Genomic DNA, 14,532 nt, shown 5'->3' on the forward strand with positions numbered 1-14,532 from the left:
ATGCGATTTAATAAAACTGTTAGAGTAATTCGTGGGATACTTTCTTTACAAAAATGAATTTGTAACGATGAGGTTGTTTGCAAGGGCTGAGACTGGCATTACGAGGTGTAATGGCTTGAAACTTTAGGAAGAAGGGGGGTGTGTAGGTTGGGAGATAAAAACAGCCTTAACAGTAAGGGCCATTAGGCAGCGGAATGGGCTTTGCTATCTCACAAGCCGGAGCTATCACTGGAGGTGTTTGTGTTAGATAAAATGCTTAGAGGGGGTGGACTGGGAGGCAGGGGGTAGGATTTGATGACTCACAGGACCTTTTCCATTGCATTTATGGAGCCAAAAATGTGTGGCAGTTTAATTCATGCTAGTGTCTGATCTGTGGGCTTGCGGCGTGTTTCCAGGCGTGCGTGTCTCTGCATCCACCACACTTCTGGAGCATGCACGGTTTGCACAGCTCCTAGCATTTGGGGTGCAGGATCTGGGTCTCTTGGGTGGTGCTGTGGCATGAGTGCAGAAGAGGGTCCTCCAAGCAATGGCATGAATAAACCCCAAATGTACTTGCAGGTCAAAAAGTGCTGTCCCTGTTTCATCGGTGCCTGCTGGGGCTGGGGTCAGTGAGGTGGGTTAGTGGCTCCTGGGGGAGCAGGGTCCTGGGCATCAAAACCTCCTTTCCTTACTATTGGGACTTACAGATGGGTCTGCTCGCCACCTGGGAAAGCCATATACAGAAAACAGCTGGCAGATGGGAGTCAGGCCCCCGTTCCCTGGCGCTCTGTAGCAATGCTCTGCGCCAAGAAGGACCTTGTCCCTGGTAGCTGATAAGAGCCTGTCCTGCCTGTATTGACCGGTTGCATTTACCATGACGTTTCTGGTTATCGGTGTTAGTTGGCTATCTCGTTTTAAGCTGTCAGAGTTAATTCCCAGGCTTTTTCCTCCTCTGTGATTGCCCTGCTATAGTATGCGTCTGTCTCTACTTATTTCACAAAAATAAAAATCCATTTAAGGGGAGAAATTGGCTTAATTGCTAAAAAGAAGGGTGGGAGGTGGGTAGATGACCTTGCTGCTTCCTATCCCTGGCTTTCACTTGCACAGATCTCTTAATTGCCAACTCTCAGATTTTCTATATTGGTATTTCCATTAATCATGGAAGGCTGCTTTTTTTAATTTGAAATGTGTCCTAATATAATAAATGTAGAGGAAATAAGCTTTGTATTAACAAGAAATTTATGGCTGTATTGTAGTGTTAAAGGGACCATGCTAGGCCTTTTTGCAGTGTAAATTGACTTGGATTTGACTTTAAAAAACCTCTTTAACTTGCTGTTACATAACCGCTTCTCTCATTAGCACAGTGTCTTGCTGTTTCGCAGTTTTATGGTCCCTGTTATTTTTTCAATGCATGAAATACCTGTCGCTGTGCTCCTCTGGAGTGGGTTAGTTGACGAACCGCTGAGACTCCATCTTTAGATGTCAGTGGTGCTGGCTTTTTGTTGGAGGGCTCGATGAAGGAATTTATGCTGTGTACCCTGTTTTGCAGAAGGGGAAACTGAGGCAGCGGGTAGGGATGGAGCTGGGATGGTGTTGTGGGCCCAGCCTTGGGCTGTGCCTCTTTCTCCCCCTTCAGCATGCGTTGTTTTGCAGCAACAGCGGGACTTGCATCGGTTAAAACTCCTTTCCGCACGTGGAATGCATGTTGCAGGTGAAGTGTTTCACTGTGTTTTTCCCAGGCAGTGCCAGGGAGGAGGGTTTCTGCTGTCGCTGCTCCCGAGCCCTGGCAGCTGTTTTTCCCTCCGCAGTGTGCATGACTCTTCTTTAGGAGGTACACCATTGAACTGGCATGAATATTAATCCTGTTCTTCTAGAGTACGCTTACAAAAGTGACTTTTGACACTTTCTAGTAATTAGTGAGAGAGTGCATGTGGTAAAAGACTCTTAAGAAGGAGAGGAGAGGGAAACCTGGAAGGATGTGTAATCCTTCCAGAGCAAAGATGTAAATTACCAAACTTGCTTTTATTGAGGGGAAAAAACCTCTGTAGCAAATGGGAAGGCAGAGCGAAGGCTGAGGGGCGCATGGAGCCTTCAGCCCTGTCTGGGCTGTTGGTCGCTGGCTTGGGCACTGCTTCCTAATCCTGGTTCTGGGTAGTGCCGAGCGTAACGGGGAGCTGCTCCTGCACTGGCATGACGGGGGCACGCTGCAGTTCGGGTGGCAGATGCTGAAATGGAAGGTTCTTGCTGCTGTCTGGCCCTGGATAGCCATTTTTAATGGAGTTGTTGCTTACCCTTTGAGTTTCTAACAGCAGCATCGGATTAGATGAATACATCTTGCATGATGAGGGGGGTTGCTTTGATATGAGCTTGTTGCTCTGTTTGTGTTTGCAGGGCCACAGTTTGCTACTGAAAGTTGATTGAGAATGAGACTTCTTTTGTTGCTGCCAGTTCCAGCTCTTCTGTTCCATCTTCTCCTGTTGTCTGAACCCAAAAGATGAATATTTTATTTTCTAGATTTTATTTATCACCTTTTAGCTAACAACACTTTTCCGAAAATGAAAGCTAACCTTGTCTCCTACCTCCAGGAGTGAGAGCTTTGGGAATGTCAAAACCAAAAATTTAGGATCACTGATCAGTGCTTTGAGTTGCAGCTTGAGATGCCAGAGCAAGCGATGCTCCTCTTGCCTTTGTACCCTGGCTTTTGTACCATTCTGGTGAATGGGTGGAGGTGCTGCCCATGCATCCATGCAGTTGCATGTCTGCTGCTGCAAGGGCACTTGCCTTTTGCAGTGCTCAGTGCGTGCCTCGGGACTTGTCCCTCTGCAGTGGGGCTTGCACAAGTGAGATGATGAACTTTGGGCTTTGCCTGTTGCGATGGAGGAAGGATGAGATGGCGAAATCGGTGGGAGGGCTCAAGAGATATGTACAATTTAGAAGTCTGCACTAAAAAAAAAAAGTAAATCATTATTGTTGTGCCCTCCTGTTGTTACTGTTATTGCTGTGGATACAAAAGGATGGAGATCACAGGCAAATAACGCAGTTGTTATTTGTTTTAAGTCTTTATGCAAATTCCAAGCATATCCTGCATGCTGAGCTACGTGCATTGCTCTATTCATTGTAAATCCACAACTTCAAATCCTGGCTCCTTTTTCCATCCCCTGCTCCATCTCTGCTGGCTGCCTGCAGCTCCTTACCAGTGTGCTGGTAGGCATGCGGGAGACAGCAGGGCGATGCTCTGTATCGCTCTACTCAGCACCAGCACATCAGTGGATGGAGTGTGTGGGAGCTAAAGCAAGCAGCGTGCTGGCATGTGTGCATAGCAAGCTCTTGGGGGCTATCGCTCAGCAATCCTGGTTCCGCCTTATCGGTCTTCTTCCTGAGCTGCTTGCTCAGGACAAATTCCAGAGATGTCATCAATTTGCCCAAACAGTAGTTGCAGTGATACCAACGTATGGAGTTGGTTTCCTCTCCGTTCCCAGCAATTCCACCTCCTAATGCAAATTTTCTGTCCTTCTTGTGTCTCTCTCCAGGGTCTGATCTGCAAGTATGTATCCCGAAGGGCTCCACGTGCTGCTCGAGGAAGATGGAGGAGAAGTACCAGGCAACAGCCCGCCTGAACATGGAGCAGCTCCTGCAGTCTGCCAGCACGGAGCTGAAGTTCCTCGTCATCCAGAATGCTGCTGTCTTCCAAGGTGAGCGCTGGGGAGTGGTCCAGGCACGCGGTGGGAGGAGGAGGGACTTCTGCTCCTCTTCCTCAGCACCTGGCAATCAGATGTGCAGGTGGCTGGAAGCTTTCTGTTCGCTTGTTTTCATATGTTTGTATATATTATATATGCTTATTTACAATAAATAATACACCTGGTTTGGTATATGGCTGCTCTGCAGGGCTTGTCCTAAATATTCCTGTAGCTGAAACAGCAAATGTAAATTTAAAGACTAAACCTCTTCAAGTGCAAATTTAAAAATAAATGAAAAACCCACTTCTCCAAGAATTAAACTATCTGTGCAAGTACCATCTTGTGTGATTCTGCCAGTCCCAAAAACCATGTTGCAGCAATGTGATCTGGTTGCAAACCCAGTGTAATGCTTGGTAAGCATCTGACTAAAACGTGTGTATTGATTACTGTTATCCACCGCAAAACAAAGCTGGCTATTCCATGTGGAGGTGGGTAGAGGCTGCCTTGTTCCCAAGTGTGGTCCCTGGTGCTCGCTGTGGGATATCTGAGTGCTTGATAACTTGATGCCACACTATATGGTGGCAGCTCTCTTCTTTTTCTGATGTTAATGTGATGTATTGTCTCTTTAGCAAAACTGGCCTTTGACAAATGTTTTCTGCTGTGGATACACACCAGTTTGTGTTACTTAAATCTGCAAACGTGTTTTTAGGGCCTTTACGCAAGCAAAAGCTATTCCATCCATGGTTAATGTGCGGTGAAATGATTGCTTGTTTGTTGAGTGCTCTCCTATTGAGATTCCATCGTTCTGTATTAATGGCATTTTTGCCTATATTTAAAAAAGAAGGCATGAGCAATCAAGCGTTTTTTCCTTCATGCTGATATTTTTGCAGAATAATTGATTTATTTTTGTTCATGCCTCAGTAACAGCAAGACCCAAAGCCTTCTGAAGCCTGTGGGATCACGGGAAAGCTCTGTTCTGGTCCACAACTGACTGATGAAGTCTAATGTGTTGTCTTTCTCAACGTAAGATCAAATAAATTGCTGAGGAGGTAACAGCATATTTTCTCCAACGCTTCTTAATGCAGTGACTATTAAGTTCCAATTCTGCTAAACAGAATGGGGTAAAACTAATGAGAGATTGGTTTCCTAGGCATTGGAAATGTGGACTAGCTTCAGAAATGGTGAATAACCTGGCTGGAATACAAAGTGCCTACCTCCTCCCCTACCGTTTGACAAAAACATTGTAATGTTAGAGTTCTTATTGTGTGTAGGAATGACACCCAGTGACGCCCAGGTTGTGCATAGCGTAGCAGAGTCGGGTGCTCTAGCTCTGAACTTTCTGTGTCTTCTGGAGAAAGTTGAATCCCTTGCTCTGATTTTTTTTCTCCTTTTTTTTTTTTAACTGTGATTTCCATCCTGGCCGTGAGAGCCCTTTGCCTGTGCAGGGGTTTTGGAGCTGATGTTGCTGAATGCTGAATTGCCATTCTTCTTGGTGGTGGGGAAGAAAAGCATTTAATTGAAGAATTCCTGACCACTTCTGCTTATAAAAAAGATCATGACTAATTTTAAAGATCTTTTGCAATCCCATTGTAGAAGAGGAATTCCTAGCTGGAACCATTGAGGAGCTCACTTTAATTACCTCGTATAAAGTGTTTTGAACTTGGAAGGGCAATTCATTAGACTTTGAAAATCATGTACTTTTGTTATCTTTAAATTTAGTCTCAAAGTCTGTAGAAGAACACTTTTTTTCAATAGGTGGATCTTTTGATTGCTGCTTGTTTAAGAGTATTTTGATGGCTGCAGTGCCAGAGGCTGTTCCAGCTATAGAAACTGTGCTCGGACCCACCATACGGCGGTCTGTTTTCTTGTTTCTTGGCACTGCTCATGGTAGGGGACAGGCTTCTGTCTCAAGGTATCACTAAGTAAGGGATCTGGTGCTGGGGTGTGATGTCTCAAATCAAACCCCACCAGTGTGCCGTTTGCTTCCTCCCACGTTGCCAAGGTATGTGCTATGACAGCTGGTTGCAGGCCAGAAAACTTGCTGCTGCCCTGGCACAGCTGGGGAGCGTAGGATGCCCATCACAGGGGTGTGCCTGGGGCTCTGCAGGCTGCGTTCAGCTACAGGGGGGATGCTGGAGTGGTCAGGGAAGAGGCGCTCGTGACCGCTGTTGGAGCCCCTGTGGTCCCTGAGCATCTCCTGCAGGTCCTGTTCCATATGGTGTCTCTGCTCGAAGCTGGGGACAGATGCCCTGTGGCTTCAGGAATTGGGACCATAGGAGTGGGATAGCTCAAAGCAACGACAGCTCTCACCGGCCTGCTCTGGCAAGGGAGAAAGCTCTCCGTGTGTGTCTTCCGTTGGGTCGGACCCCAGCGACTGCTGGGCATCCTGCACTGAGGATGGGTAATTGCACTGCTCTTTAGAGCAGGGTAATATGTTGGTATGGAAACATACCCTAACCACTCATATTAAAAACACAAATGTGAAACCCTTCAGAGTTAACTTTAATATTTTTAGCCTGCCATCTAAAGGGACTGCTAGTTTGATAACAAAATCTCACCCAGATGTTATTATTTTGCACCAAATTTGATTTCTTCCTGCTGAAGCTAGAGCAGCATCTCTGCTCATAAAGATCAAGGGAAATTGTCTGGCATTTACAGAAAATCTCATCCAGGCCTATCTGTTACAATGTTCACTTAGCAAAGTTTATTAGATTATTAATTTTGGACCCTTGGGCTTTTTCTTTATTGCAGTTAAGAAGGAAAAATCCCAACCAAAAAAATCCTCCCTTCACTAAATTTAAATGGTACAATTAGCTCCTGGTCTTATCTTACAGGCATTTTTTGAAATTATGAAGATGATTTAAGTAGTGATTTAATCCTTTGGAAACTTGCTGTGTTTGACACTGTTAAAATGGATTGCAGCTGCCTTGACTGCAGTTAAATCTTACTCTAGGATTTCTTTGGGGACAGGTTTTTTTTCACTTTCATGCGGTGTATCCGTGCTGGTATCTGCCCATGTGTGCACCTCCCGGTTCAGGTTCCCAGCCGATGGCAGCTACGTTCTGTACCGTGAAGCTAGGCTGAACCACATCGCTTCAAAACTTGCTCATGTCTCTTGACAAGTGACATTTAATATTGCTCTGGGGTTCTCATCCAAACTAACCGGTGAGTTAGTGCAACTAACCTGCTGTGGCAAACAGCGAGAGCCCTGCCTACAGTTTGCTTTCTCCCCTCTCTTTCTCCTGACTTTAGATCTTGGCTTTTTGGTGGGGGATTTCTGGCCCTGCCACCACCTAATCTTTTTCTATTAAAACAACAACAACAACAAAGCCCTCACAAATCCTACTGATTTCCTAAATATTAAATCTGAATAGCTCAGCTTTGTGAAAGGTAGCTCCTGTGGGGCTGCAGAGCTGCTGGGACTTTGTTGGGAATGTGAGGGATGGTGGGAAGGCAGGAGTGCAATTACCTGCATTGGAAAATTGGCCAGAATGCTGCAGTTGAATTCCCCTTGGTGAAAGCCTGTAGGTTTAAATTAAGACCTGATCTGTTCCCTCTCAAAGGCAACGGCATTTAACCTTCTGCAAATGGCAGCTGGAAGACAAAAGGAGCTCTGTTGGGTACCTAAGGGGAGCTTGCAGGGGCTATGGAGATTTGAGGGGCTTTTGGGATGCGTGTTTCAGAGTAGTTTCTGGGAAGACCATGGATAAACCTGCTTGTACGTGTATGGTATTCTCTTATTTGTGGGAGAATTCTGTTTCTTCTCCCCTCCGGAGCTGAGCCCTCGGTGGTTCTGGCAGAGCAGGCGGCGTGGGGAGGATGCCAATTCATCTCCCCTTGCGTGCTGCAATAGGATGAAGGCAGAGCTGTAACTCTTAGTCCTACCAGGTGGCTCTGAAGGCTGTAAATCTTCCATTAGGCATAAATGCAGCCATTTTGGTTATTTATAGTTATTTACACTATCCATTCATATCTGTCAGAAATGAAGGCGGTTTTGACATTGCAAGCTTCTATCAGGTTATCTTTAATAAGTTTAGAGGCACCTAAGCCACAAATATATCAAATAGCCGATCCTAATGCTGGAGTCCTCTAAAGTATGACTGAATTATTTATTTTGTTATGATGAAAATGTCTGGGCTTTATTGGGTTTTCTTTGAAGAACTTGATTCTGCTTGAAGTCTGGAAGATAAAAGATCAGCGATTGTCTTTCCAAGTTTCTTAATCCAAATCCTTCAAGGCTTTTCATTTTTCACGAGCCGCTGTTACTACTTTAGAGTCAAGGTAAGGGAGTTGAGATTTCTTTTTATTCTATTAAAGAGGTTTAAGTATATGAAAACTTTTATCTTTAGTAATTATGCCTTGCATGGGTAAATCCAAGATGCATGTGGCATCAATTAGGTGAGAAGAGATGGGCTGTGTGGTGGGAGCTATTGCACATTAATCGCCGAGAAGGGTCCACTGATACCAGCGCTGCCCAGCAGAGCTCGTGTCTTATCGTTTGGAATAGTTTAATACTCCAGTGTCTTTAAGCCAATTAAGTCTGACAGTGCAGGAGGGTCTTTCAGGTGTTGGCAGTAGGAGGAGCCTTGGATGGGCTTTAGCACCTCACCGTTCTGCAGACTGCTGTCGCTTACAGTGTGGGGAGGGAGGAAGGAGGCGATGTGGGGCAAATGGGAGAAGTCTCTAGCTTGAAAAGTTAATAACTATTTCTGAATGTGTAAAGCAGTGGAGGTGAGAGGTGCTGAGAGTTGGGAGGTCTTGGAGTTGAACCAGCCCTGCAGAGGGGAGATGTGCCCTGGGGACCAGCGGGCCACAGTTGTCGTGTGTGCATGGGTTTGGATGTCTAACCAGTGTGCAGGTTTGGATCATTGGCCAGGCTTCTTGCACAGCTTTTCTATGCAGGAGAAAAGTGATTATGGTTAACTGAATAAATGTAAAAAAAGGATTCTTAGCGTAGTCAAATGTGATATGAGTGGGGTGGTCAGCTTAATAGCTGCAGGTGTGTTGTGAAAAGTGCATGTGAAAATGTGAACTCTTGCTTGTGGTCTTGTAAAATATTAAGCTGACATTTTAGAGTGGACTCAAAGAATGAATTCATTTTTGGAAGAGAATATTAAAACTCTAATTAGACTTTACAAGTAAATAAGCACCACAAATAGATCTCTGTGTCATCTTATAATTCCTGCTCCTAATTAGTCCTCTGCAACTAAAGTCTTGCTGCATCCTTCTCTGATGCACCTGTCTCCACAGTGGCAGTTCTCCTCTCTGAAAGCTTCTTGTTTTGTTGTTTTAATTTTTTTATTAATGTGTATTTAAAATAGGAATTGTCTTGCTGGGTCAATTCGGGCTGGTATTCTGCCTTTGGCAGTGGTTCCTGCCAGATGCTTTGGATGCACAAAGTTTGTAGTGGAAAACTACGGCGATACATTTCCCAGGTTGGTAACGATGTTCTAAACCGATGATTACAGGTAGGTGGAAAGAGCTGTCTGCATAATGAGATCTCCGGTTGTCAGAATTGGTCTAGGGAGGTGATGTTTCCTTTCAAATAACCAGAACTTACTGTTCATAAATCACAGTTAATCTGTTTATTACACTAGCATACGAAGCTGGAAGTCTGGAGTGTGCTATAATGCTTAGCTTTAGGAACAGAGCTGTAATAGTAGCAGCAGTTTCAAATGATTTGAAATTGGAGGATCAGCAAAATGCAGGAGTTTGTGGAGGCTCTGGGCATTAAAAATGACTGCTGAGGATTGATGAGTTTCTTTAACAAATTGTAAAATCCATCATGCAGGAGTTAGGGCATGAAACTGCCCTCCTGAGCCACATAAACCATGGGTTTGGAAGTATTGCATGACAGTGCGCACTACCAGGAAGGGAGACTTTGAAAGATGTTTGGTTTTGCTTTTGTTTCTTCCTCTCGCTGCCTGGAGTTTCAATGCCAGCATGGTGTTGGCATGCGGCTCGCCAGGCTCTGGGTGTGCTGGATGGGGCTGCTCCCCGGAGGAGCTTCTCTGTGCTCCTCGTGACGCTGAGCCTGAGATATGGGGCTTCCTCTCCCCTGCTTCAGTCAATACTAGAGTGGTCACATTCCCTTCATCTTCCAAAATCCTGATGCATCTTGGACAGCTTTGCACAGCCCTTGCTCACAGCTGATGGAGAGCTCGGCATGCACCTTTGGGGTGCCTTCTTCCAGGAGGGAGCTTGTTGGCTTTTGCTGCTGTTTGCCTGCATCCCTGTTTGAGCTCTGCAATACCCACACTGACAGCCTCTCGTGCTCCCATCTCCATTTCCATGCAGAGAGGGCCCCTGTGGGGTCCCCATGTTGGGTATCCATAGGTTGGCTGCTGTAGGAAGAAGCTGCATTGTGCCTTTTGCAGAGGGCTAGCAGCAACTCCCTGGCACGTCTGTGGAGGAGTGAAGTGTGTGGTAGGAGATGTCCCTGGCCCCCCAGCCCCTGCTTTTGGGGTCTCTGTGGCTTGAAGGGTGCAGCCATGGGGAGTTGCGTGTGGTTGAGATCCCTTCCCTGTGTCCTGCCTCTCTTTGTTTTTACCCTGCAATTAAATACTGCTGATGCCTTTCCCCTCATCGGTGAAATGAGGCTTGGAGGTTAATAGCAGGCTTTTTGTAACTGCCTACATGCTGCTTCAGCAGTTTTTAAATACTGTGCTTGGTGTCAGGGCTTAGGGGTCTCCAGTTCAAAGTGTGCGGAGGAATTCCTGGATACTTGCGGACCTGCCTTCTGCTGCCGGGGTACTGTCCCCTGCCAGCTCTGCCGCTGCTTTTCTGCTATGAAAGGGGATGGTGCTCCCCTGCTTCCAAGGGATGTAGGGAGGCATTGGCCATGGGCACCCTGGGGCTGCTCCCTGGGCAGGGCTGTGGCAGATGCTGCACCCTTGTGCAGCACTCTCGTGTCTGTGGTGCTCTGCCTCCATAGGAGATGTGGACCTTTTGGATGGGCAGGTGTCTGAGCTGGGTCTCTGCAGGAGCATCATGGCCTTGCTGAGATGCCTGCGGTGTCTTCTGCAGCTCCTCCACGTCCCTGCGTTGTGCAGTGTGGTGGTGCTGCCTCTGTCCCATCTGCTCTGAACCCGTGCTGGCAAAACACGATCCTCTGCCTGCGTTCCCCGTCAGAGCGTGAATTGTGAGATAACCAGGGAGCGAGGGCTCCTGTGTTCCTTCAAGTCTCCCGCTTCTACAAGTGGGCTGTTTTCTGTAATTACCTTTTGAGCTGCAAGTTATCATTTTTTGATAGTTCAAGTACTAACAGTCTTAAATTGCCTCCTAATGCTATAAAGCAGTCAAATTACATCTTTCTACCTTGTAGTAGGATGATATAAATGTCGTGTTACCCTTGAACGTGGTATTTATAGAGCTGCTTGGTGCCATTGAATTTTTTTTTTGTTTTTTCCTTTGTAATTCCAGTACAGAAATGGGCATGGCAGCATCTTCCATCTCTTGGCCTGAAAGGATAAATAGAGGTGTTCTCATCGTGCAAAGTGCTTAAAATGCAAACAAGAGCTGGTTTGCATTTGCTGGGGAGGAAAGGGGGGAAGAAGCCAGCACCCAGCAATAAAGGCAGGGACTGTCTCTGTAGAGAAAACATTTTGCTAGATTGTCATCTACTTTACTTTTAAAGCAGCAATAAGCTATAGTGATAAAATGGCCAATGGCGCATTTCATCTGAGGGAAATGAACTCTTGCTGAGCCAATTAAACTGTCAATACGCTGTGGTTTCACGTTCCCTCGAGCAGACTGGGTCACCTCAGGTGTGTTACTCACTCTGACTTCACCACTGATGTGAAATCAATGTTAGCAATTTATAATCTTTCATTTTCCTGTGAAAGTATATTAATCTGTGAAAAACACCACTCAAATAGTGAGGGCAGATGAGAGCTTTCTACACGAGTGTGTATAGCAGGCAGTGCCTCTTAGATTATCTGGCACGTAGAAGCCTGTGTAACTTTTGGACACGCTGGAGGCAACGACAATCCAGTTTTCAAGCTTTGGGCTTTATCCTTAAAATGTTCTGAAATCATGGGAGTGTCTTGGTCTCATTTTTCACTACTCAACTGCAGTAGTTTGAAATTAGCTTTATTCCTTCAGCCCAGAAGAGGCACGCCTTTCCGCATTCTTTCTGATATCAAGAGCAGCAAAGAAGCGAGCGTGGCAGACTCGTGGTATGTACTGCTCATTAGAAAATAAAGCAGACGTCTCGCATGAGTGGTGGAGAGATGCTGAGGGATGTGGGATCTTCCCTGTGTTTTGTTTCTGTGGCAACAGTATCTAAACGTTCGGGTTTAGGTTTTCCTCCTGCTGCTGTGAAGGGGATGCAGGCTGGACTGCGTCCAGTTCAGACCGATGTGCCTAGGGCAGGTGTTACCTGGAAAACCCCTTTCATCCAGTTACACTGGGATGCCGTACCTGGTGCTGCGTCTACTTGCAGCCCTCGGAGTGGAGGTGTCTGTATTGCGAGATGCAGCACCTTTGCTCTGGGGTGACCTTGTTGCATGCTGTGTTGGACGTTGCTTCAGGGTGACCTCGTTGCTTGCTGCATGGACACTGTTTCTCTGAGATAGGTTTTGTTTTGGCAGCTTCTTGGATCTTCTGTTGCTTTATGGGTTGTCGGTGGATACTTGGTGCGCCTCAGAGAGGTGGTGTCCCTGTGGTGGTCCGTTCTCTGCTCCACCAAGCAGAGTGTGCCGAAAGGTCTGCTTTTCTCTGAAGGGCCTTGGTAGCTTTATGGGTTCAGGCAGCAAGGGTGGTGCCTACATAGTGTTTATTTACAAGAGTAGTGAACTGAGCTGTGTTTAAAACATCTCATCTTCCTCTCAAAATGAAATAGCTTCAGGAGCTCTGTGGGTGTTGGAGGATGGTCATGTTGTTGCATAGTGGCCATCCCTCAGCACAGCAGGAGAGGACCCATGTCCTGTCCCCTGCAAATATGCTGAGTTTTGGGGTTGCTGGAAGAGTCTCCAGCCCTATTTTCACCATGTAGCTGGTTTGATGGGCCTGTGATGCAGTTTCTCCACCCAAGTCAGCTGTGACAGGGGTGAAAGGAAGCCTCCTTGCATCAACGGGTAACTTGCCTGACATCAACAGTGCTGGAAAAGCTCCGACAGGGAGAAAGCCCTGAGGGCATGTGTGTGTGGGAGAAGACTTGCCTAATGGGGAAGAAATGCCTCATTTTTAGGTTGCTAAAGGCGCACTGCAGGTCCTCTTTCTGTAAACTTGATTATACAAGCTGCTGGGAACCCGGGAGGTTTTGGCATGGCTGAGTTTCTGGGGTTTGTGGGGGCTCGGCTGCAGCCTCTGGGTGGCCTGGTGCTTCCCAAAGATTGACCAAAGCTCTTGCTGTGGCTTCCAGGACACTCTTAAACTCCCCGTTTTTCCCTGCTGCAGGGTTGGGTCCCACAGCAAAGCGAAGGGGCGAGCGTGGCATTGCATGGTGGCAGGAACAGGCTGGTGACCAGCAGCTAGGGCACGTTGAACCTGGTTGCTGATTAAGGTCTTGCAACAGAGCCAAAGCGATAGGAGAGTCTCTGCTGTCTCCCTTGCATACAGCTGGGTTGGGCTACATGGAATTTGAAAGCTACGATTTACCATGTGGCAGGCTTGGCTAAGTAACGTGGCACCCTGGCTGTACCCTCCAGCTGTCCCTCTGTGGTATTGCCAACTGGAGCACTTTTTGGGATGAAACATCAGTATGGGCCGCGAGGTCCTGGGTGTGGGAGTCATGTGGGTGTATGAGAAGCTTTGCTTTTGAAATTAAAGCTCTTGCATCTTGGCTGCAGACGAATGTGACCCAAGTGCATCTCGGAGACAGATCCTACCAGGAGATTGGAAAGAACCCCAGCTCTTATTAATGTTTGGGAAGGGGTGGCATTTGTCTCACTAGTGCCCGGGGCTGGCAATGCTCTCCCCAGCTGAAAATAGCAATGCAATAGTTACTGTCTGGTTCTGTTGCCTTCTTTGTGGTGGTTTTTTTTTTCTTCTTCTTAAAAGCCAATAAGAAGATTAAACCCTTCTGGCTTTCTGATAAACATAGGCCTAACAGGTTTTTCTTCTCACAAAGGGAAAATATTTTTGCTCTTAATCTTGATCCAAAAGTCTCAATGACACTGCAGCTGATTGCTGCTCCCGTGCAACCTATGTGCTGCTGCTAGTGGTGCGTGGGTGGAGGGCTGGAGTCAAAACCAATTCCTGTCAGCCCACAATGAATTACGAGTTGGTTGTAGCATGCCTGAGAATGTTTTCAGTTCTGCTTTGCATTGTAGATTTGTTCAAAACTGCCACAAAATAGAAATTGGTGACCAATGTGATGAAATTACTTTTTTCCCCCACCCTTGCCTCTGCTGTAGTGCCTGGAAGTGACGTTGCCAGGATGGTGACACCTTGGCATGCGCAGATCTTATGCTAAAAAGGCACAGGAAAATACTTCAGGGTATATTTATGCAATGAGCTAAACTTTCGATGCTAGATTTAGCAGTGGTTAGATTGACTCTGTAATTGCTGCAGTGTGCACACTGGCTGGCTTTCTCGGCATGGTTTTGATGTGATGCTGGATTGGGCCCATGTGTCCCATGTAACACTGGCAGGTCAGAGTCGGACAACTGGGTTTGCATGTGGCAGTCGGCGCCGCACAGGAGGCGAGTCAAAACTCTCATTGTGTGAAAGCAAAGGCATTTCCATGAAGTAATGCATCTATGAACCAATGCATCTTCTATGACAGATGAAATGTAGGAAGCACTGCATATTTAATCTGCTAATATTTTAAAAATACCTTAATTGGGGAAAAAAAAATCATCTGAATGTGTACTTGGGTGTTGTGGTTTAAACACCGCACAGCCGTTCGCCCACTCCCCACCCCCCCTGGGGT

The 14,532-nt window shown here is 46.5% G+C and overlaps 1 protein-coding gene across 1 annotated transcript in view; it reads left to right on the top strand.

The window, feature by feature from the left end:
* The first annotated feature begins 3,505 nt into the window (after positions 1-3,505).
* The window catches only part of GPC3 (glypican 3), a 119,002-nt gene continuing 107,975 nt past the window's right edge, over positions 3,506-14,532 (top strand). Inside the window, exon 1 of the mRNA XM_019474191.1 lies at positions 3,506-3,671. Coding sequence (XP_019329736.1) covers positions 3,563-3,671 — 109 coding nt within the window. The 5' untranslated portion in view covers positions 3,506-3,562. The remainder of the gene's footprint in view (positions 3,672-14,532) is intronic.

This window comes from Aptenodytes forsteri, unplaced genomic scaffold (genome assembly GCF_000699145.1).
Source record: "Aptenodytes forsteri isolate BGI_AS27 unplaced genomic scaffold, ASM69914v1 Scaffold265, whole genome shotgun sequence".
In the NCBI taxonomy this organism is placed as follows: Eukaryota; Metazoa; Chordata; class Aves; order Sphenisciformes; family Spheniscidae; genus Aptenodytes; species Aptenodytes forsteri.